The sequence below is a fragment of the Staurois parvus genome, unplaced genomic scaffold (genome assembly GCF_062004578.1).
Source record: "Staurois parvus isolate SC_StPar_1 unplaced genomic scaffold, SC_StPar_1.0 ptg002181l, whole genome shotgun sequence".
Taxonomy (NCBI): Eukaryota; Metazoa; Chordata; class Amphibia; order Anura; family Ranidae; genus Staurois; species Staurois parvus.
In genome coordinates, this window is record NW_028319977.1 from 2,428,033 (window position 1) to 2,450,212 (window position 22,180).

General features: G+C 47.2%; 1 protein-coding gene across 4 annotated transcripts in view; it reads right to left on the minus strand.

Annotated features, from left to right (window-relative positions):
* LOC149432258 (uncharacterized) overlaps positions 1-22,179 on the minus strand; it is a 48,453-nt gene extending 26,274 nt beyond the window's left edge. The window contains exons 1-5 of one of the 4 annotated variants that reach the window (XM_089665313.1): positions 21,980-22,178; positions 13,041-13,184; positions 5,450-5,500; positions 4,696-4,822; positions 4,530-4,613 (exon numbers count right to left, since the gene is read on the minus strand). In XM_089665313.1, the coding sequence (XP_089521439.1) occupies positions 4,530-4,613; positions 4,696-4,822; positions 5,450-5,500; positions 13,041-13,184; positions 21,980-21,994 (421 nt within the window). In that variant the 5' untranslated portion in view covers positions 21,995-22,178. Of the gene's footprint in view, positions 1-4,529; positions 4,614-4,695; positions 4,823-5,449; positions 8,841-13,040; positions 13,185-21,979 lie in introns of those variants that run through there. The other 3 variants (XM_089665314.1, XM_089665311.1, XM_089665312.1) reach the window with 3 other exon arrangements.
* Between the last annotated feature and the right edge of the window lies 1 nt (position 22,180).

Here is a 22,180-nt window from a genome sequence, read left to right on the forward strand (position 1 = left end):
CGCTCTCCCCGGACCCTGCGGTCACTAGATCCGCTCTCCCCGGACCCTGCGGTCACTAGATCCGCTCTCCCCGGACCCTGCGGTCACTAGATCCGCTCTCCCCGGACCCTGCGGTCACTAGATCCGCTCTCCCCGGACCCTGCGGTCACTAGATCCGCTCTCCCCGGACCCTGCGGTCACTAGATCCGCTCTCCCCGGACCCTGCGGTCACTAGATCCGCTCTCCCCGGACCCTGCGGTCACTAGATCCGCTCTCCCCGGACCCTGCGGTCACTAGATCCGCTCTCCCCGGACCCTGCGGTCACTAGATCCGCTCTCCCCGGACCCTGCGGTCACTAGATCCGCTCTCCCCGGACCCTGCGGTCACTAGATCCGCTCTCCCCGGACCCTGCGGTCACTAGATCCGCTCTCCCCGGACCCTGCGGTCACTAGATCCGCTCTCCCCGGACCCTGCGGTCACTAGATCCGCTCTCCCCGGACCCTGCGGTCACTAGATCCGCTCTCCCCGGACCTTGCGGTCACTAGATCCGCTCTCCCCGGACCCTGCGGTCACTAGATCCGCTCTCCCCGGACCCTGCGGTCACTAGATCCGCTCTCCCCGGACCCTGCGGTCACTAGATTCGCACTCCCCGGACCCTGCGGTCACTAGATCCGCACTCCCCGGACACTGCGGTCACTAGATCCGCACTCCCCGGACACTGCGGTCACTAGATCCGGTCTCCCCGGACACTGCGGTCACTATATCCGGTCTCCCCGGACACTGCGGTCACTATATCCGCTCTCCCCGGACCCTGCGGTCACTATATCCGCTCTCCCCGGACCCTGCGGTCACTATATCCGCTCTCCCCGGACCCTGCGGTCACTATATCCGCTCTCCCCGGACCCTGCGGTCACTATATCCGCTCTCCCCGGACCCTGCGGTCACTATATCCGCTCTCCCCGAACCCTGCGGTCACTAGATCCGCACTCCCCGGACACTGCGGTCACTAGATCCGCACTCCCCGGACACTGCGGTCACTAGATCCGCACTCCCCGGACACTGCGGTCACTAGATCCGCACTCCCCGGACACTGCGGTCACTAGATCCGCACTCCCCGGACACTGCGGTCACTAGATCCGCACTCCCCGGACACTGCGGTCACTAGATCCGCACTCCCCGGACACTGCGGTCACTAGATCCGCACTCCCCGGACACTGCGGTCACTAGATCCGCACTCCCCGGACACTGCGGTCACTATATCCGGTCTCCCCGGACACTGCGGTCACTATATCCGGTCTCCCCGGACCTTGCGGTCACTATATCCGCTCTCCCCGGACCCTGCGGTCACTATATCCGCTCTCCCCGGACCCTGCGGTCACTATATCCGCTCTCCCCGGACCCTGCGGTCACTAGATCCGCTCTCCCCGGACCCTGCGGTCACTAGATCCGCTCTCCCCGGACCCTGCGGTCACTAGATCCGCTCTCCCCAGACCCTGCGGTCACTATATCCGGTCTCCCCAGACCCTGCGGTCACTATAACCGGTCTCCCCGGACCCTGCATTCACTATATCCGCTCTCCCAGGACCCTGCAGTCACTATATCTGCTCTCCCAGGACCCTGCAGTCACTATATCTGCTCTCCCCGGACCCTGCATTCACTGTATCTGGTCTCCCAGGACCCCGCACTCACTATATCTGGTCTCCCCGGACCCTGCATTCACTATATCCGGTCTCCCCGGACCCTCCATTCACTATATCTGGTCTCCCCGGACCCTGCATTCACTATATCCGGTCTCCCTGGACCCTCCATTCACTATATCTGGTCTCCCCAGACCCTGCATTCACTATATCTGCTCTCCCCGGACCCTGAACTCACTATATCTGCTCTCCCAGGACCCTGCATTCACTATATCTGGTCTCCCTGTACCCTGCATTCACTATATCTGCTTTCCCAGGACCCCGCATTCACTATATCTGGTCTCCCACAGTACACACAGAACATGGATATGCAATTATTTTAGTAAATATAAACTGCTAAATACCTTTTCTCATCAGCAGTATATAGCAGTCTTGTGACATCTATCAGTGTCCAGCAGACCACTGGTTAAAGCTTCTAGGAGCAGTTTTCATTCTGCTCTAGGAGGATGCAGAACCCCTGACCTCTGTCTGGACAGTGCTGATTGGCCCTGTGCTGATCACATGCACTCTCCCAAGAAAACAAAACACCAAATTGAGCATGTGCAGCTTGACCCAAGATTCTATTCTATCAGCAGATTGATGGGGACAGTAGAAGAGGAGGATTAGAGAAGACAGGATCAAGCATCCGTTTTACACAATGCAGAGGATTAACCCGTTAGGTTCCACAGTGAGTATAACAAGCATGCTTTACTGCATATACAGACTGATTTTACTGCTGTGGGTTTAGTAACGCCTTAAAGTAAAAAAAAAAAAAAAACAGTTGAGGAACAGCCGAATATTTACTGCAGAAGAGACATATTGGGGGACGATTACTAAAACTGGTGCACACACAATCTGATGCAGCTGTGCATAGTAGCCAATCAGCTTCCAGGTTTTATTGTCAAAGCTTAATTGAACAAGCTGAAGTTAGAATCTGATTGGCTCCCATGCACAGCTGCACTGGATTCTGAGTGCTCCAGTTTTAGGAAATCTTCCCCTATGTGTCTCTTCGGCATTAAAGCTTCTTACCTGCCTGTCCACCACTGTAAAATAAGCTGTTCATGCGCAGCTCAGTGCACAGTTTCGGCAAGGCTGAGGTGACTGCACTCCTGCGCATTCGTGGGAGTGACGTCATCTCGGCCCAGCCAACAAAAACATCCAGAAGCCACGGGGTCGATGATGACAGCGGCTGGTAAGACACCACAGTGCTGGAGCGAAGGTAAGCAGAGTATAGGTCTGCTTAACCAATTCAATACCGGGCAATTTTCCCCCTTCCTGCCCAGGCCATTTTTCACGTTTCAGCGCTCTCACACTTTGAATGACAATTGCGCGGTCATACAACATTGTACCCAAACTAAAATTTTATCATTTTCTTCACACAACTAGAGCTTTCTTTTGGTGGTATTTAATCATTGCTGGGGTTATTTTTTGCTAAATTAACAAAAAAGCCCGAAAATTTTGAAAAAAAAAACCCACGTTTTTCTTTGTTTCTGTTATAAAAGTTTGCAAATAAATAATTGTTCTTCATAAATTTAGGCCGAGATGTATTCTGCTATTCTTTGGTGAAAATAACCCAAATTAGGATGTAATTTTTAGTTTGTAGGAAAGTTATAGAGTTCACAAACTATGGTATAGATCTGAATATTGATCAATCCTGAAGTACTGACAGCCAATCTAATTTCTTGAGGTCCAAGAATGTCAGAATAGTACAGATATCCCCCAAATGTCAGGACAGTACAGATATCCCCCAAATGTCAGGACAGTACAGATATCCCCCAAATGTCAGCACAGTACAGATATCCCCCAAATGTCAGCACAGTACAGATATCCCCCAAATATCAGGACAGTACAGATATCCCCCAAATGTTAGGACAGTACAGATATCCCCCAAATGTCAGGACAGTACAGATATCCCCCAAATGTCAGGACAGTACAGATATCCCCCAAATGTCAGGACAGTACAGATATCCCCCAAATGACCCCTTTTTGCAGAGTAGACAGTCCGACGTACTTCATAAGAGGCATGGCGAGTTTTTTGAAGTTGTATTTTTTTTGTCATAATTTTTCGGAAAATGAAAAAATAAAAAAAATTATTTTCACTATTTGTTTTTTACAAACTGTCACCAGTGCAGTACAGCGTCATCATATAACTGGCATAGTGGTGATCAGGGACACTGACTGGTGACGGTGTGAAAAAAAAAAAATTGTTTTTTTTCTTTTCTTTTTTATTTTAAATTTTTTTATTACATTTTTTTTCTTTTTTTAAAGATTTTTTCTCATATTTCACTATGTCCAAAGTAGTACAATGTTACCATAGTAACATTGTACTACTTTGGGGAAGTGATCAGTATTTATTTATTTTTTACACAATTTGCTTATAGCAAAGAATTACTTTGCTATAAGCAAGCATTTACCTGAATGACATCGATTCATTCAGGGTTTTTTTTTTTTTTTTGTGCTTAGCTGTGATTTGGCCACAGCTAATCACATGACATGTGCATGTGACCTGCTGTGACCATTCACAGCTAGACACTAGTATACAATGGATGGCATGAATGAAGCCATCCATTGTATACAACTGTCATGTGACCTGCTGTGATTGGTCACAACAGGTCACATGGTACCGGCAACGGGGGGCCGGTACTCAGATCTGTCATCGGCTGTGACGGAGGTAGGAGGTACGCGGCCGGTGACAGATCACGCCGCTGCGCGGCTCTGCAAGCGCGCAAACTGCGCATGTGCCGGAAGACGCCATATGGCGGCCTCCCGGAAAGGTAATACATTTTTGCGGACGCCATTTGGCCATAGGCCAGGTGTCAAATGGTTAAAATTCACCTAATGGTTTTAATAATGAGGCAAGATGCTATCACTCACCCCCAGATCCAGACCCGAATTCCTCCTTCACACATAATAGAGTGCCTACACCCAGCAGGAGGTTGGAGTTAGGAGCAGGGAATCCTGCAAAGAGATAAGTGGCAGCTTTTGGATAATGTGCACCAGCACTATGGGGTACCTGCACTGTACTGACTGCACCACCTACCCAGCGAGGATACTGTCTCATAGTTGTCCTTCATCACCGCCCGGTACAAGGTCTTCTGCCACTTCTCCAGCATCTGCCACTCCTCCTCCGAAAAATGCACCGCCACGTCCTCAAATGTGATAAGCCCCTGGCAGAGGAAGGGAGACTGTTACAGACATCGAATTGTAACGCGGAGGGCCATACACGACATATGTACATTGCATAGCATATAATAGGGCAATGCATTAAAAGACCAGTCCACTCAAAAAATGACTTATAGGTGGAGTCTGATGTGCGGAGTCACCTGCTGGCTTCTTGTGTCCTTCAGTCATGAAATCTCCCCACCATCACTTACAACTTTGTTCCTGCCCACTTGGAGGCTCCTCATGGGCGGAGATAAAGAGATAAATATACAAGAGAGATGGTGGAAGCTCCTCATAATCCAGCATCTACTAAACACGGAATCATTTCCAGGTGGAAAGACCATTTATAATCATCCCTGTCAGTGAGTGAAGCCACCCATCAACAGCCAATAGGGAGATTGGAAAGGTCGGCCACATTATAACCAAGTGAACTCTGATCAGATTTTGTATGGCAGACTCCAGGTATTTGGTCTTCCGGGGAAAGGAACTGAAGCTGGGTGCCTTGGCTCTACTGACCAGTGACAGGTACACTTTTATCTGATTGCGGTAATCTACAAAGACATGACATCCTTGCAAAAAAGGGGGTGATAATCCCTCTAAATGCTGAATAGTACAGTCAGGAATTCTATTACCATACTGGAGAGGAGCTCCACCTGATCCATAACCCTCCGACTCCAGGGATCCTGCAACACAAAACACACCAGGTTATCAGAAAATGAAGAGAGGTTACACAGAGAGGATACAGAGCAAAGAGGATGTTGGGAGGTATAGAGTATACAGAGAGCATGCTGGGAGGTGTAGTGTACACAGAGCAGAGAGGAGGCTGGGAGGTGTAGTGTACACAGAGCGGAGAGGAGGCTGGGAGGTGTAGTGTACACAGAGCGGAGAGGAGGCTGGGAGGTGTAGTGTACACAGAGCAGAGAGGAGGCTGGGAGGTGTAGTGTACACAGAGCAGAGAGGAGGCTGGCAGGTGTAGTGTATAAAGAGCATGCTGGGAGGTGTAGTGTGTACAGAGCGGAGAGGAGGCTGGGAGGTGTAGTGTACACAGAGCGGAGAGGAGGCTGGGAGGTGTAGTGTGTACAGAGCGGAGAGGAGGCTGGGAGGTGTAGTGTACACAGAGCGGAGAGGAGGCTGGGAGGTGTAGTGTGTACAGAGCGGAGAGGAGGCTGGGAGGTGTAGTGTACACAGAGCGGAGAGGAGGCTGGGAGGTGTAGTGTGTACAGAGCGGAGAGGAGGCTGGGAGGTGTAGTGTGTACAGAGCGGAGAGGAGGCTGGGAGGTGTAGTGTACACAGAGCGGAGAGGAGGCTGGAGGTGTAGTGTACACAGAGCAGAGAGGAGGCTGGCAGGTGTAGTGTATAAAGAGCATGCTGGGAGGTGTAGTGTGCACAGAGCAGAGAGGAGGCTGGGAGGTGTAGTGTACACAGAGCAGAGAGGAGGCTGGGAGGTGTAGTGTACACAGAGCAGAGAGGAGGCTGGGAGGTGTAGTGTACACAGAGCAGAGAGGAGGCTGGGAGGTGTAGTATATACAGAGTGGAGAGGAGGCTGGGAGGTGTAGTGTACACAGAGCGGAGAGGAGGCTGGGAGGTGTAGTGTACACAGAGCGGAGAGGAGGCTGGGAGGTGTAGTGTACACAGAGCGGAGAGGAGGCTGGGAGGTGTAGTGTACACAGAGCAGAGAGGAGGCTGGGAGGTGTAGTGTACACAGAGCAGTGAGGAGGCTGGGAGGTGTAGTATATACAGAGTGGAGAGGAGGCTGGGAGGTGTAGTGTACACAGAGCAGAGAGGAGGCTGGGAGGTGTAGTGTACACAGAGCGGAGAGGAGGCTGGGAGGTGTAGTATATACAGAGTGGAGAGGAGGCTGGGAGGTGTAGTATATACAGAGCGGAGAGGAGGCTGGGAGGTGTAGTATATACAGAGTGGAGAGGAGGCTGGGAGGTGTAGTATATACAGAGTGGAGAGGAGGCTGGGAGGTGTAGTATATACAGAGTGGAGAGGAGGCTGGGAGGTGTAGTATATACAGAGTGGAGAGGAGGCTGGGAGGTGTAGTATATACAGAGTGGAGAGGAGGCTGGGAGGTGTAGTGTACACAGAGCGGAGAGGAGGCTGGGAGGTGTAGTTTAGTGTGGGAGGCAGGAAGACCCTGGATGTCTCAAGAAAGAGAACCCGTCCTCAAAAAACCATCACATAGGGGACTTTTTGTCTCCTAAGTGATGAAAAAAAAAAAAGTTAAGTAAAAAAAATTTTTCTTAAATGTTTTAAACACTAAAAAGTTACACCCAAGCATATAAGCCCCCCTCCCCCCCCCAAAAAACTGTTTTTTTCAAGGCCTCCCCACATATACGCACGTACAAACGTAAAAGCACACGCTGGGGCACCTATATACGCATGAAATTGTTGATTGCAATACACGTTATATATCGCCGCTCATGCCACAATGAGTGATAGTTCTAGCACCAGACCTCCTCTGTAATGCTGCACTGAGGACCTATAAAGAGCTTTAACCCCTCGCCTACAGGGCACTTATACCCCCTTCCTGCCCAGGCCAATTTCCAGCTTTCAGCACTGTTACACTTTGAATGACAATTGCGCGGTCATGCACCACTGTACCCATATGAAATTTTAATCATTTTTTGTGACAGATAGAGCTTTCTTTTGGTGGTATTTAATCAGCTCTGGGATTTTATTTTTTCTTAAACAAACCAAAAACCACTGAAAATTTTGAAAAAAAAGTTTTTTCTTAGTTTTTGTTATAAAATGTTGTAAATAAGTGATTTTGCTCCTTCACTGTTGTGCGCTAATGAGGCTGCAGTGATGGGCACTGATAGGCTGCACTGATGGACACTGATAGGTGGCACTCATGGGCACTGATGAGGAGGCACTGGTAGGTGGCACTGATGGGCATTGACAGGCATCACTGATGGGCACTGAAAGGCAGCACTGATACATGGCACTGATTGGCGGCACTGACTGGCACTGTTAGGCGGCACTGATAGGCATTGATAGGTGGCACTGACTGGCACTGATAGGTGGCACTGATAGATGGCACTGATTGGCAGCACTGATAGATGGCACTGATAGGTGGCACTGACTGGCACTGAAAGGCAGCTCAGATGGGCACTGATAGGCAGCACTGACTGGCACTGATTGGCATTGATAGGTGGCACTGACTGGCACTGATAGGCGGCACTGATTGGCAGCACTGATAGCTGGCACTGATAGGTGGCACTGAAAGGCAGCTCAGATGGGCACTGATATGTGGCATTGATGTGCACTGGTAGGCACTGATATGTGGCATTGATGTGGCACTGACACAAGGCACTGATGGGGCTACATGATCATCAGGGCACACTGATCATCAGTGCCCTAATGATCAGTGTACATGTCCCCCCTCCGATTACCGGCTCTCCTCTCCTCTGTCAGCGTGACAGCTTGAGAGGAGAGAAATGCCGATAACCAGCATTACCCTGTTTACATGTGATCAGCTGTGATTGGACACAGCTGATCACATGACCGAGTCTTCGGCTCTTTCCATGATCGGTGATCCGCTGTGTCCGCCGATCGCCGTGCTGCCATTCCCTGAGCCGCGCATGCGTGGTGAGAATGGGAGGATGTCATATGACGTCCTCCCTGAATGAGAGAACTACCTTGTGTCCGTCATATCACTATATGGCGGGCGGGAGGTGGTTAAATGTGTCGCCTATAGAAAATATAGGGTACTGAAGGTCGTCGCACAAATGTAAGGTTTGACAATGTTGGATATCTATTTACTCGCTGCAACCTCATCTTTATAGATTTATTTATTGCTGTATTGTGCCCTAAAATGAACAAGTGTATTTTTTACCTTTGTGATAACATCCTGTGACATAAAACATTGGAACTGTCGCTATTTTATTCTCTAGTGTGTCTGCTTTCAGAAAATTGATCATGTTTTCATGTTTTGTGTAATCTTCAGGCCTAAAATGATTTTTTAACCCCTCGCCTACCGGGCACTCGCCCCCCCCCGGCCAATTTTCAGCTTTCAGCAATATCGCACTTTGAATGATAATTGTGCGGTCATCCAATACTGTACCCAAATTAAATATTTATCATTTTTTTTCACACAAATAGTTTTTTTTTGGTGGCATTTAATTGCCATTGGGTGTTTTATTTTTTGCACTATAAACAAAAAAAGAAAGAGCAAAAAATTGTGAAATAAAAAGGTTTTTTTTGTTTCTATTATAAAATTTTGCAAACAGGTAATTTTCCTTCTTCACCAATGTGCGTAGAAGAGGCGGCACTGATAGGTGGCACTCATATGCAAAAATGATGGTCACTGATAGGAGGCACTGTTGGGCAGCACTGATGGGTGGTACTGACTGGAGGTACTGCTGGGCACTGATCATCAGTGTACTGATGATCGGTGCCGGTCCGTCCTCTGCAGTACTGTGACAGCTTGAGGAAAGTGCAGCTGATAAACAGCAACTGCATTTACCGGTGATCAGTGTGTCATTGGACACAGCTGATCACGTGGTAAAAGGCTGCTGTGATTGGCCTTTTACCACATTACGTTATCACGGAGATCGCCGGGTGCATGTCCCCTGGGGCACGTTCTGGGACATCATACGACGCCCTCTAAGAACTGGACAACCGCGCTGTAGCCATCATTTGGCTATAGTACGGTTGGCAAGTGGTTAAATGTGTGCAAAAAAAATGCAAAAAGCCTCTGGCAGCAAAAGGGATAAAGGATAAGCCAGACACTCCCCTTTCCTGACAAGCAACCAATCGGTGCTCTTTACACTGTAAGGTCTCTAACCTCCCTGCTAGTCCCTGGGTGCAGGGCTGGAGATGAGCGGAGGAGATAAACAGCACAATGTTAAAAATATTACACGCTTAACCACCTCCCGTCCGGCCTTTGTATATAAACGGCTGGACGGTGGCAGTGCAGGGTCGGGTGTCCGTTTATAAACAGCCTCCCGGCCCCCTGCTTGTGCGCGCTCCCTGGGACAGTGCAGCACCGTGATCCAGTGCCCGCTGTGTCCTCCGAAAACAGTGGAACACCGATCGTTGTACAGGACCTCTCTGCAAGGTCCCGAACATGTGATCACTGATTGGCCAATCAGTGATCACATGCAGAGTAGTAAGCAAGATGTCACTTCCTGTAATCATTGCCTACTACGTGTGAAATCTGTGAATGATCACAGAGGTCACATGGTACAAGGCTATTCACAACAGCCTTGTACCATGTGACAAGCTGTGACCAATCACAGCTCACACAGTAGTTCTCAATGGCTGCAAGAATGCAGACAGAGAGAAAGGAGAAATGATTGCTTTTTGCAGCCTTTATGGATGTAAAAGCAATCAGTGTGAAAAAAAAAAAATCTGCATCACCCCTACAAGTAGTACAGTGTCACTGCTAGGGTGACAGTATGTAAACAAAAAATAAAAAAATAAAATTGTAAAAAAAAGTTTTAAAATTATAATTCTTGGTTATAAACTAATTTGGGTTATTTGTTTTTACTAAAAAGATAATGGAATGAATTTTGGCCAAGATTTATGATGAAATATTATTTATTTGCAAACTTTTATAAGAAAAACACTTTTTTTTCAACATTTTTAGACTTTTTCATTTACATAGCAAAAAAAATAAAAATCCCAGTGGTGAATAAATACCACCAAAATAAAGCTTTATCTGTCTCAAAAAAAACCTAAAAAATTCATATGGGTACAGCGTTGCATGACCGCGCAATTGTCATTCAAAGTGTGACAGCGCTGAAAGCTGAATATTGGCCTGGACTGGAAGGGGGTAAAAGTGTCCGGACTTGAAGTGGTTAAGTCGCCATAAAGCTCCTTTTGTTTTTAAAAGCACCTCCGATTTAAATATGGGTTTGGTTAAATTTTTTTTTAATCAGAACAAGTAGATTTAATGAGGAACAAGTAGACTGGGACACCGATTTAGTCCATGGACAAGTAGCTTTTTCAAAAATTTCCACACCCCTGCATTCCAAGCCAGTGTGATTCGTAGAGTGACAGTGTATGGTATCAGCACTGATCACTGTGCTAGTGTCACTGGAGAGCTCAGTGTCAGTCAGTATCCCCTCAGTGTCAGATTGCCTGCCTCACTATTGCAGTCCCATTATAAGTTGCTGATCTTAATCAGACTTACCCTGTTTCCCCAAAAATAAGACCTAGTACTGTTTTTGGGAATTTCTGAAGTATAAGACCTACCCTGAAAATAAGACCTAGTTGTGATCAGCTGTTCCACCACCTCTGGCACTGGTCCTGTGTACACCAATATCTACTGTCTCTTATAAACACAGAAGAGTGGCTTTTGTGTTTCCAAGTGACAATCCCTCTTGTAACAGCACCATCTGCTCCCACAGAACCCCCCTACCTCTGTACTCACTCTGGGACAGGGAAGGAACAGATATCTGAGGGCGCAGTGTGGGTAGAGGTGGGGCGGGGCATCTCATCCTGCAGCCTAATGCATGGAAGCCAATGCTCCAGGGGTGATCACTGGCCAGTGGGGAAGAGGCGGAGTGGTGAGTGAGTGCGGTTGGTGCACTGTGTGGGGAGATAGGACCCGAAGCTCACTTCTGCATTCCCTGCAACTCACCCCTGCACTCTACTCTGTCTGTGGCTCATCTCTGCACCTTGTTTGAAACTCACCTGTCAATTCACCTCTGCAACACCTGACTGCAGCTCGCAACTGTCATCTGTCATCAACCGGACCTCTCTATAGTAACCCTCATCCACAACTGCCTGCAGCTCCCCTCTGCACCCCGCACCAGGACATTAAAAAAATAAGACCTACCCCAAAAATAAGACCTAGTGTGTTTTTTTGAGCCAAATAAAATATAAGACAGTGTCTTATTTTCGGGGAAACACGGTAGTAGAATATATTCTGCCCAAAATATCTGATTTTTTTTTTAAACTTTTCTTTTTTTTTTTTTATTGGATATGTTTTCTAGCAGAAAGTAAAAAATATTTTTTTCAATTTTTTTTTTCAGTGGTGATCAAATACCACCAAAAGAAAGGTCTATCTGTGTGAAAAAAAAGATATACATACTGTTTGGGTACGGTGTTGCATGACCCCGCAACTACTAGTTAAACTAGCACAGTGTGGTATAGCAAAAAAAAAAAAAGGCCTAGCCATGAAGGGGGGGGGGGGGGGGGTAAAATCACAAGCGCTATACAGCGCATTCAAAAAGTATTCAGACCCCTTTTGCTTTTTTCAATTTTGTTATGTTCATATATAGAGCATCACTCCTGTGCTTCCCAATAGTAGATAAATGATTGAAGGATAGAGGATTCTGGCATCAGATTGTGTTTCCACAACAAAATGCAAACCCTGAAATTGTGTGATGCTGCGCTGCTTCCAGTCGCACTGTGAAAAAATAAAAGTCAGCAGCTACAAACACTGTAGTTGCTGACTTTTAAAAAAAAACAGCCGCTCACCTGTCCCACGATCCAGCGGTGTCCTCCTTGCAGCCCGTTTCACCAGCCGTCTGGTGTTCCTGCTGCCGGCATCTTCAGTGTGGGCACCCGGCTCTGACAGCTTGCGGCTTCACAGCCGGGTGCCCACTGCACATGTGCGAGAAGCGCTGCACTTCCTGAATGGCCCCGTTGTCTTCTGGGACCTGTCACGTGTCCCACAAGACTTCAGGGAGGGAGGACAACTTCTGCTTCCGATCGCCTAGGTCAGGGGTAGACAACCTGTGGCTCTCTAGCTGTTGTGGAACTACATTTCCCATGAGGCATTGCAAAGATTACAAAACTGACAGTTACAGCTATGACTTGCCAAGTGTCAAAATATATAATAACCACATATGTAATAAATGACGAATATAAATAGGAGAATATTCAATAAAGTGACCAGTGATAAGGTGCTAATATATCAACAAAATAAAGTGACTTAGTGGCAACATATATCTCTGTCACTATGTAATGACCAATAGTGCATAATGAAGTGCTGGAAAGGTCATTTCAATGTCCAAAGATGGGTGTATGGAAGATCTGATATTGATCTTCAATTGTTGGTGAACTATCCTGTGTTATGGTGATGTGTCCAATAGTGTAAAGATTGCGCACTCACCAGATGCGCAATCAAATAGCTCAACTAGAGGCCCCTTTAACCCCCCTGGCGATATTCCCGAGTGTAGCTCGGGGTAAAGTTTCAATACCAAAAGCGGTAACCCCGAGCTACACTCAGGCTTACCATGCGGCGTTGCTCAGGGATTCCCTTACCTTGTCCTGCGCTCCTGTGATGTCCCCCTGCAGCGTCCCCGGCCATCTCCTCCGGCCAATGACGGCATCCGTGTTCCGTTCCCTGCGAGCGTCACGATGTACGGGGGCCGGAACCGGCGGCAAATTTACAAATTTTGTCATTTTCTAAAAAACGAATTTGACATAGTAAAACATTCCTGTATCAAACCATTTCACATACATTTTGTCCCTACTGCTTTGTCCTGCGCCCTGCCTTCATTTTTACTGTTCTTTCTGCCTGGAAACTGAGAAATGTCCATGGCGTCCAAAAAGCGTCCCTTTAGGTCAAAAGCGGTTTTAGATCAGCTAGAGAACAGCGATAGTAAATCAGAACCACTTGCAGAATTGAGTGATAATGATTCGTGGGGGAAATTCATCATCAGACACTGAAAACGATTTTGTGACTTTGCTCAGCGATGTGCGAACTTGGCGCTCTATTTCAAATTTCTGTGTTTTTGGTTTGATTATATTATTGAATTAAATGTATTATTATATTATTATTATTTTTTATGATTATTTATTAAAATTTAAAATTTATGATTTTGTGTTTCAAGTTTTAACAAACCCGGGATGTTTACTAGACTCAGTGAGTTATTCCTAAGAATTACAGGCCTGCAATAAAGAAACAACATATTTCCATGCAAAAAAATGTACCGCTTTGAGCACAGAAATATGGACATAATCAGACCACTAGGGAGGTTAAAGGTGAGTATGGTCTGGTCTGATGTTCCCTCACTGCTTCCTTTGCTGTCAGCAGTGGCTCTGCCGCTCATCTGGAATACTGCTGTGACTGAAGAGAATACACAAAGAGCGGAAGTGGGAGCGGGTACCTGTCAAATTTGGGTACCCGCTCCCCAAAGGTGCCAATCCTTAATGGGGAGCAGGGGACCAGTCTTTAAAGTGGAATTTCCCCTTTTCGGTGGAGCTCCGCTTTAATATGTCACCTCCTGGTGTGGCGCAGTATTGTTATGTCCATATCAGGGGTAGGCAACCTGAGAGCCGCAGGACTACAAGCTCCATCATGCCTCTGCAAGTCATAGTTGTAACTGTCAGTTTTGTAATCTTTGCAATGCCTCATGGGAAATGTAGTTCCACAACAGAGAGCCGCAGGTTGCCTACCCCTGGCCTAGGTGATTGCAGCGGAAGTAGGAGCGGGTACCTGTCAAATTCAGTTACCCGCTCCATAAAAAGGTGCCAATCCTTAATAGGGAGCGGTAGAGCAGTCTTTAAAGTGGAATTTCCCCTTTTGGGTGGAGCTCCGCTTTAATATGTCACCTCCTGGTATGGCACAGTATTATGTCCATACCAGGGGTAGGCAACCTGAGAGCCGCAGGACTACAAGTTCCATCATGCCTCTGCAAGTCATAGCTGTAACTGTCAGGTTTGTAATGTTGCAATGCCTCATGGGAAATGTAGTTCCACAACAGCTAGAGAGCTGTAGGTTGCCTACCCCTGGCCTATACCAACACAGCTAAGGCTCCATTCACACTTCAAAATTGTGCGATTTTCATTGCAACTACCCTGTTCCCCCTAAAATAAGACCTACCCTGAAAATAAGACCTAATTGTGATCAGGGCTTCAGCCGGAACACCATTCCGGCACTGGCCCTGCGCACACCCATCCCTACTGTCTCTTATAAACACAGAAACGCGGTGGAAGTGACAGCACCATCCGCTCCCACAGAACCTCCCTACTTCTGTACTCGCTGTGGGACAGGGAAGGAACAGATATCTGGGGGTGCAGTATGCAGTGTGTTTAGGGGTGCGGCATCTCCTCCTGCAGCCTAATGCATGGAAGCCGATGCCACAGGGGTGATCACCGGCCAGTGGGGAAGAGGCGGAGCGGTGAGTGCGCTTGGTGCACTGTGTGGGGAGATAGGACCCCAAACGGGAGTTTTTATAGAGAGGGGCCGGCTGCTGACAGCTGTGTTTTGCAAAGCTAGCTAACCATATGAGGGCAGTGGAGGGGGAGGGGGGATGTGCAAAGGTGAGCTGCAGTCAGGTGTTGCAGAGGTAAATTGAGTCAGTTGAGTTGCAGACAGGGTGCATAGGTGAGCTGCGGCTGGGGGGGTGCAGAGGTGAGCTGAGTTGCAACCCACCTTTGCACCCCCACCACAGCTCAGCTCTGCACCCCCCGGCCACAGCTCAGCTCTGCACCCCCCGGCCACAGCTCAGCTCTGCACCCCCCGGCCACAGCTCAGCTCTGCACCCCCCGGCCACAGCTCACCTCTGCACCCCCGGCCACAGCTCAGCTCTGCACCCCCTGGCCACAGCTCAGCTCTGCACCACCCGGCCACAGCTCACCTCTGCACCCCCCGGCCACAGCTCACCTCTGCACCCCCCGGCCACAGCTCAGCTCTGCACCCCCCGGCCACAGCTCAGCTCTGCACCCCCCGGCCACAGCTCACCTCTGCACCCCCGGCCACAGCTCACCTCTGCACCCCCTGGCCACAGCTCAGCTCTGCACCACCCGGCCACAGCTCAGCTCTGCACCCCCTGGACACAGCTCACCTCTGCACCCCCCCGGCCACAGCTCAGCTCTGCACCACCCGGCCACAGCTCAGCTCTGCACCCCCTGGACACAGCTCACCTCTGCACCCCCCGGCCACAGCTCAGCTCTGCACCCCCCGGCCACAGCTCAGCTCTGCACCCCCCGGCCACAGCTCACCTCTGCACCCCCGGCCACAGCTCACCTCTGCACCCCCTGGCCACAGCTCAGCTCTGCACCACCCGGCCACAGCTCAGCTCTGCACCCCCTGGACACAGCTCAGCTCTGCACCCCCCGGCCACAGCTCAGCTCTGCACCCCCTGGACACAGCTCACCTCTGCATTCCCCGTCTGCAACCCACGCGTTCACCCTGCCTGTGGCTCATATCTGCACCCTGTCTGACTCACCTGTCAAGTCTCCCCTGCAACACCTGACTGCAGCTCACAACTGTCATCAGCCGGCCCTCTCCATAGTAACCCTCATCCACAACTGCCTGCAGCTCCCCTCTGCACCCCCTGTCCACACCAGGACATTTCAAAAATAAGACCTACCCCGAAAATAAGACCTAGTGTGTTTTTTTGAGCCAAAAAAAATATAAGACAGTGTCTTATTTTCAGGGAAACATGGTATACAGTGCAACCTGATAGGACTATGATGTGACTTTGGTGCGACTTTGGCTTTGACCTAGGACAGGGGTAGGCAACCTGCGGCTCTCTAGCTGTTGTGGAACTACATTTCCCATGAGGCATTGCAACATTGCAAAACAGACAGTTACAGCTATGACTTGCAGAGGCATGATGGAACTTGTAGTCCTGCAACAGCTGGAGAGCCGCAGGTTGCCTACCCCTGACCTAGGATGACTGTGCTGTACAAAGTCGCATGTATATCATTCTGTTTTTTTTCCCCAACTCAAAACAGCGCAAAACACACAAAAAACAATCTGTAAAATACCCAACCTATAAGTAATATTAGTGCAAATATTACAATTTATATATAAGTATCAAAAAACAAAATAATTTGTGACACACAAAAAACAAGAAAAGTCCAGTGACATGTCCAAAAAAACTTCCCGTGATAAAAAAACAAACTTATATTTTCATACATTTCTTCAGTGCCAATAATAGTCCTTCCACCATCCACCAGTGCAAAACCAACATGAACCGCCCTCACCAGATGTTTGGTGAGTATAACGCCTTTCAGGATTATTAAGGGCTCCTGGACCCCCTTTTTTATAACCTCCAAATATTGCCTCCTCTAGGACATAGAAACCTCCTCCGATTCCTCCCCTCACCGACTCCACCAAAATTCAGGAAGAAGAAAAACCAAATAGCGTGATACCGTTATGACTTTCAATCTTAGTAAACTTTAAACCAGACCACTCACATTTCAAAAGATATTAACCATTTGCCGCCCGGCCAATGGCCGTTTGGCGGCTTCAAATGTGCTTCGGCATTCCGGGTGCACGCCATTTGGCGTGCTCCCGCACATGCGCAGTTTGCGCTAATGCAGAGCCGCGCAGCGGCGCAATCTGTCACCAGCCGTGTACCTCGGACACGGCTGATGACAGATCTGAGTACCGGCCCCCCGTTGCTGGTACCATGTGACCTGCTGTGACCAATCACAGCAGGTCACATGACAGTTGTATACAATGGATGGCTTCATTCATGCCATCCATTGTATACTAGTGTCTAGCTGTGAATGGCCACAGAGATCACATGCACATGTCATGTGATTAGCTGTGACCAAATCACAGCTAAGCACAAAAAAAAAAAAAGCTGAATGAATCGATGTCATTCAGGTAAATGCTTGCTTATAGCAAAGAAATTCTTTGCTATAAGAAAATTGTGTAAAAAAAAAAAAAAAATACTGATCACTTCCCCAAAGTAGTACAATGTTACTATGGTAACATTGTACTACTTTGGTCATAGTAAAATATGAAAAATAAAATCTTAAAAAAAAAAAAAAAAATGTAATAAAAAATTAAAAATAAAATAAAATTAAAAAAAAAATACATATATTTTTTTCATACTGTCACCAGTCAGTGTCCCTGATCACCGCCATGCCAGTTATATGATGACGCTGTACTGCACTGGTGACAGTATGTAAAAAAAAAAAATAGTGAAAATAATTTTTTTAATTTTTTCATTTTCCGAAAAATTATGACAAAAAAATACAACTTCAAAAAACTCGCCATGCCTCTTATGAAGTACGTCAGACTGTCTACTCTGCAAAAAGGGGTCATTTGGGGGATATCTGTACTGTTCTGACATTTGGGGGATATCTGTACTGTTCTGACATTTGGGGGATATCTGTACTGTCCTGACATTTGGGGGATATCTGTTCTGTTCTGACATTTGGGGGATATCTGTACTGTCCTGACATTTGGGGGATATCTGTACTGTTCTGACATTTGAGGGATATCTGTACTGTTCTGACATTTGGGGGATATCTGTACTGTCCTGACATTTGGGGGATATCTGTACTGTTCTGACATTTGGGGGATATCTGTACTATTCTGACATTCTTGGACCTCAAGAAATTAGATTGGCCGTCAGTACTTCAGGATTGATCAATATTCAGATCTATACCATAGTTTGTGAACTCTATAACTTTCCTACAAACTAAATAATACATCCTAATTTGGGTTATTTTCACCAAAGACATGTAGCAGAATACATCTCGGCCTAAATTTATGAAGAACAATTATTTATTTGTAAACTTTTATAACAGAAACAAAGAAAAACGTGTTTTTTTTTCAAAATGTTTTTTTTTTTTTTGTTAATTTAGCAAAAAATAAAAACCCCAGCGATGATTAAATACCACCAAAAGAAAGCTCTAGTTGTGTGAAGAAAATTATAAAATTTTAATTTGGGTACAATGTTGTATGACCGCGCAATTGTCATTCAAAGTGTGAGAGCGCTGAAACCTGAAAACTGGCCTGGGCAGGAAGGTGTAAAATTGCATGGTATTGAAACGGTTAACCAGCATTTTATTGATGTAAAAACGATTTTCCACAGATCTTATAATAAGACCCCACAGCCAGGTAACACAGCAGGATGACAGACCTCAGCAGCAGCCTCCTCCACTAGGCAAGATGGCCCCTGGAACGCACCGCTCGGCGTGCGTTCCACTCACCGGAAATGACGTCGGAACGGCCAGCCGGAAATACGTCAACGCGTTTCGCCCCACCCACAGGGCGTTCTCAAGACGCTCTTTTCCTCTGCTAAGCTGCTTTTAAAGCAATGGGAGATCCCTCCCCCTCATCACCCTGGAAACAGAAACACTGCCTACTTCTATAGCCTGTCATCCCCCTGTATACGCACCGTGAGGTCCCTTCACAATTGTACAAACCAACAATTCAATCAAACCCACCCAAATCATATAAAAACATATTATTACATATATTACTTAGAAGTTGGGGATTTTACAGATTGTTTTTTGTGTGTTTTGAGTTGGAAAAAAAATGTTTTTGGTTTTATACCTATGCACAGCAGCATCTCACGTGGATAAGTGTGGGGAAGGAGGTCCTGGGCGCTGAGGTCTTTTTTATTGATTTGAGCTGATATCATTCTGGTGCCATTTTCATGCAACTTTGGAGGGTCTACATTGAAGTCGATGGCCCTCAAGTCGCATGAACGTCGGGCCAAAGCTGTGCAGGAACTACTACTGAAGTGGCACAGATATGAATGGCACTCATTGGGAAACGTGGGGTGCGACTTCAGACCCGAAAGTCGCACACGTGTGAATGGGCTCTTATGCGAAGGCTCCATTCACACCTGAGCGTAGCGCGAACATCCAAAATGCTTAGAGAAAAAAAAAATCAATATCACTCTACAGAGAAGGTTCACATATCATCTCCAAGTCGCCTGAAGCAGAACGTCTGAAGCTCAAAAACATTTTGGAGTTACTTTTGTAGGCGGATTGATGCATTTTTGCCGCGTTTTCATTCCCATAGAAATACATGGAAACGCGCAAATTTGCCGCTTTCATTCGCTTTTGCGCGTTTTTGGTGCGTAACCGTTTTTTTTTTTTCTGGCATGGCCAAGCATGGTAACAATCGATGTCACAGATGAAATTTTTCTCTATTGGCGAATACAAAAACGCCAGAACTCAAAAAGCACAAAACCGCCTGATCAAATTGCACACAAATGTTTGCAAAGGCACAGAAAAAATGCACAAAAGCATATACAGAGCATGCAGTATACAGCACAGTATATAGGTATGTGGAGGTATACAGAGCGCAGTATACAGGGTGTGGTGGTATACAGAGTGTGTAGTATACAGCACAGTATATAGGTATGTGGAGGTATACAGAGCGCAGTATACAGCACAGTATATAGGTATGTGGAGGTATACAGAGCGCAGTATACAGCACAGTATATAGGTATGTGGAGGTATACAGAGCGCAGTATACAGGGTGTGGTGGTATACAGAGTGTGTAGTATACAGCACAGTATATAGGTATGTGGAGGTATACAGAGCGCAGTATACAGCACAGTATATAGGTATGTGGAGGTATACAGAGCGCAGTATACAGCACAGTATATAGGTATGTGGAGGTATACAGAGCGCAGTATACAGGGTGTGGTGGTATACAGAGTGTGTAGTATACAGCACAGTATATAGGTATGTGGAGGTATACAGAGCGCAGTATACAGGGTGTGGTGGTATACAGAGTGTGTAGTATACAGCACAGTATATAGGTATGTGGAGGTATACAGAGTGCAGTATACAGCACAGTATATAGGTATGTGGAGGTATACAGAGCGCAGTATACAGGGTGTGGTGGTATACAGAGTGTGTAGTATACAGCACAGTATATAGGTATGTGGAGGTATACAGAGCGCAGTATACAGCACAGTATATAGGTATGTGGAGGTATACAGAGTATGTAGTATACAGCACAGTATATAGGTATGTGGAGGTATACAGAGTGTGTAGTATACAGCACAGTATATAGGTATGTGGAGGTATACAGAGTATGTAGTATACAGCACAGTATATAGGTATGTGGTGGTATACAGAGTGTGTAGTATACAACACAGTATATAAGTATGTGGTGGTATACAGAGCGCAGTATATAGGTATGTGGAGGTATACAGAGTGCAGTATACAGGGTGTGGTGGTATACAGAGCGCAGTATACAGGGTGTGGTGGTATACAGAGTATATAGCACAGTATATAGGTATGTGGCGGTATACAGAGCACAGTATACAGGGTGTGGTGGTATACACAGTATACAGCACAGTATACAGGTATGTGACGGTATACAGAGCGCAGTATACAGGGTGTGGTGGTATATAGCACAGTATATAGGTATGTGGTGGTATACAGAGTATATAGCACAGTATATAGGTATGTGGCGGTATACAGAGTATATAGCACAGTATATAGGTATGTGGTGGTATACAGCATGCAGTATACAGGGTGTGGTGGTATACAAAGTATATAGGTATGTGGTGGTATACAGAGCACAGTATATAGGTATGTGGTGGTATAGAGCGTGGTATACAGAGTGTGTAGTATACAGCACAGAATATAGGTATATGGCAGTATACAGGGTGTGGAGGTACAGAGTATGAAGTATACACAGCGCAGTATACAGGGTGTGGTGGTATACAGAGTATATAGCACAGTATATAGGTATGTGGTGGTATAGAGAGCGCAGTATACAGGGTGTGGTGGTATACAGAGCGCAGTATACAGGGTGTGGTGGTATACAGAGCGCAGTATACAGGGTGTGGTGGTATACAGAGCGCAGTATACAGGGTGTGGAGGTATACAGAGTATATAGCACAGTATATAGGTATGTGGTGGTATACGGAGTATATAGCGCAGTATACAGGGTGTGGTGGTATAGAGAGTGCAGTATACAGGGTGTGGTGGTATACAGAGTATGTAGTATACAGGGTGTGGTGGTATATAGCACAGTATATAGGTATGTGGTGGTATACAGAGCGCAGTATACAGGGTGTGGTGGTATACGGAGTATATAGCGCAGTATATAGGTATGTGGTGGTATACAGAGTGCAGTATACAGAGTATATAGGTATGTGGTGGTATACAGAGCGCAGTATACAGGGTGTGGTGGTATACGGAGTATATAGGTATGTGGTGGTATAGAGAGCGCAGTATACAGCACAGTATATAGGTATGTGGTGGTATACAGAGCGCAGTATACAGGGTGTGGTGGTATACGGAGTATATAGGTATGTGGCGGTATTCAGGGTGTGGCGGTATACACGGCGCAGTACACAGAGTATGAAGTATACACGGCGCAGTACACAAGATGTAACTGCGTCATAGAAGCGTTTCCCGGCAGTCAATCACGGGCCCTCAGACTCGCGCGGGAACAGCCTGACAACACATTCAGTGACAATCACTTTCTGACAGGACATAGGGTCACCCGGCCGAGAGCATGCCGGGAGTTCTACCTGACGTGACGTCATTCCTCCGCTCCGCGCTGAAAAGGGTCTGGCTGCTGCGTAGGGTGGAGTAACGTCTGGAGCCCGGCCCTTTTCTGATCTCCAGGAAGATGGCTACCTGTCCTGTTGCTATACACGACCTCTATCGAAAAGGCGGCCTCACTCTGAGTGTGCGCAGTACAGAAGGTCCAACGACATTAACGAAGTACG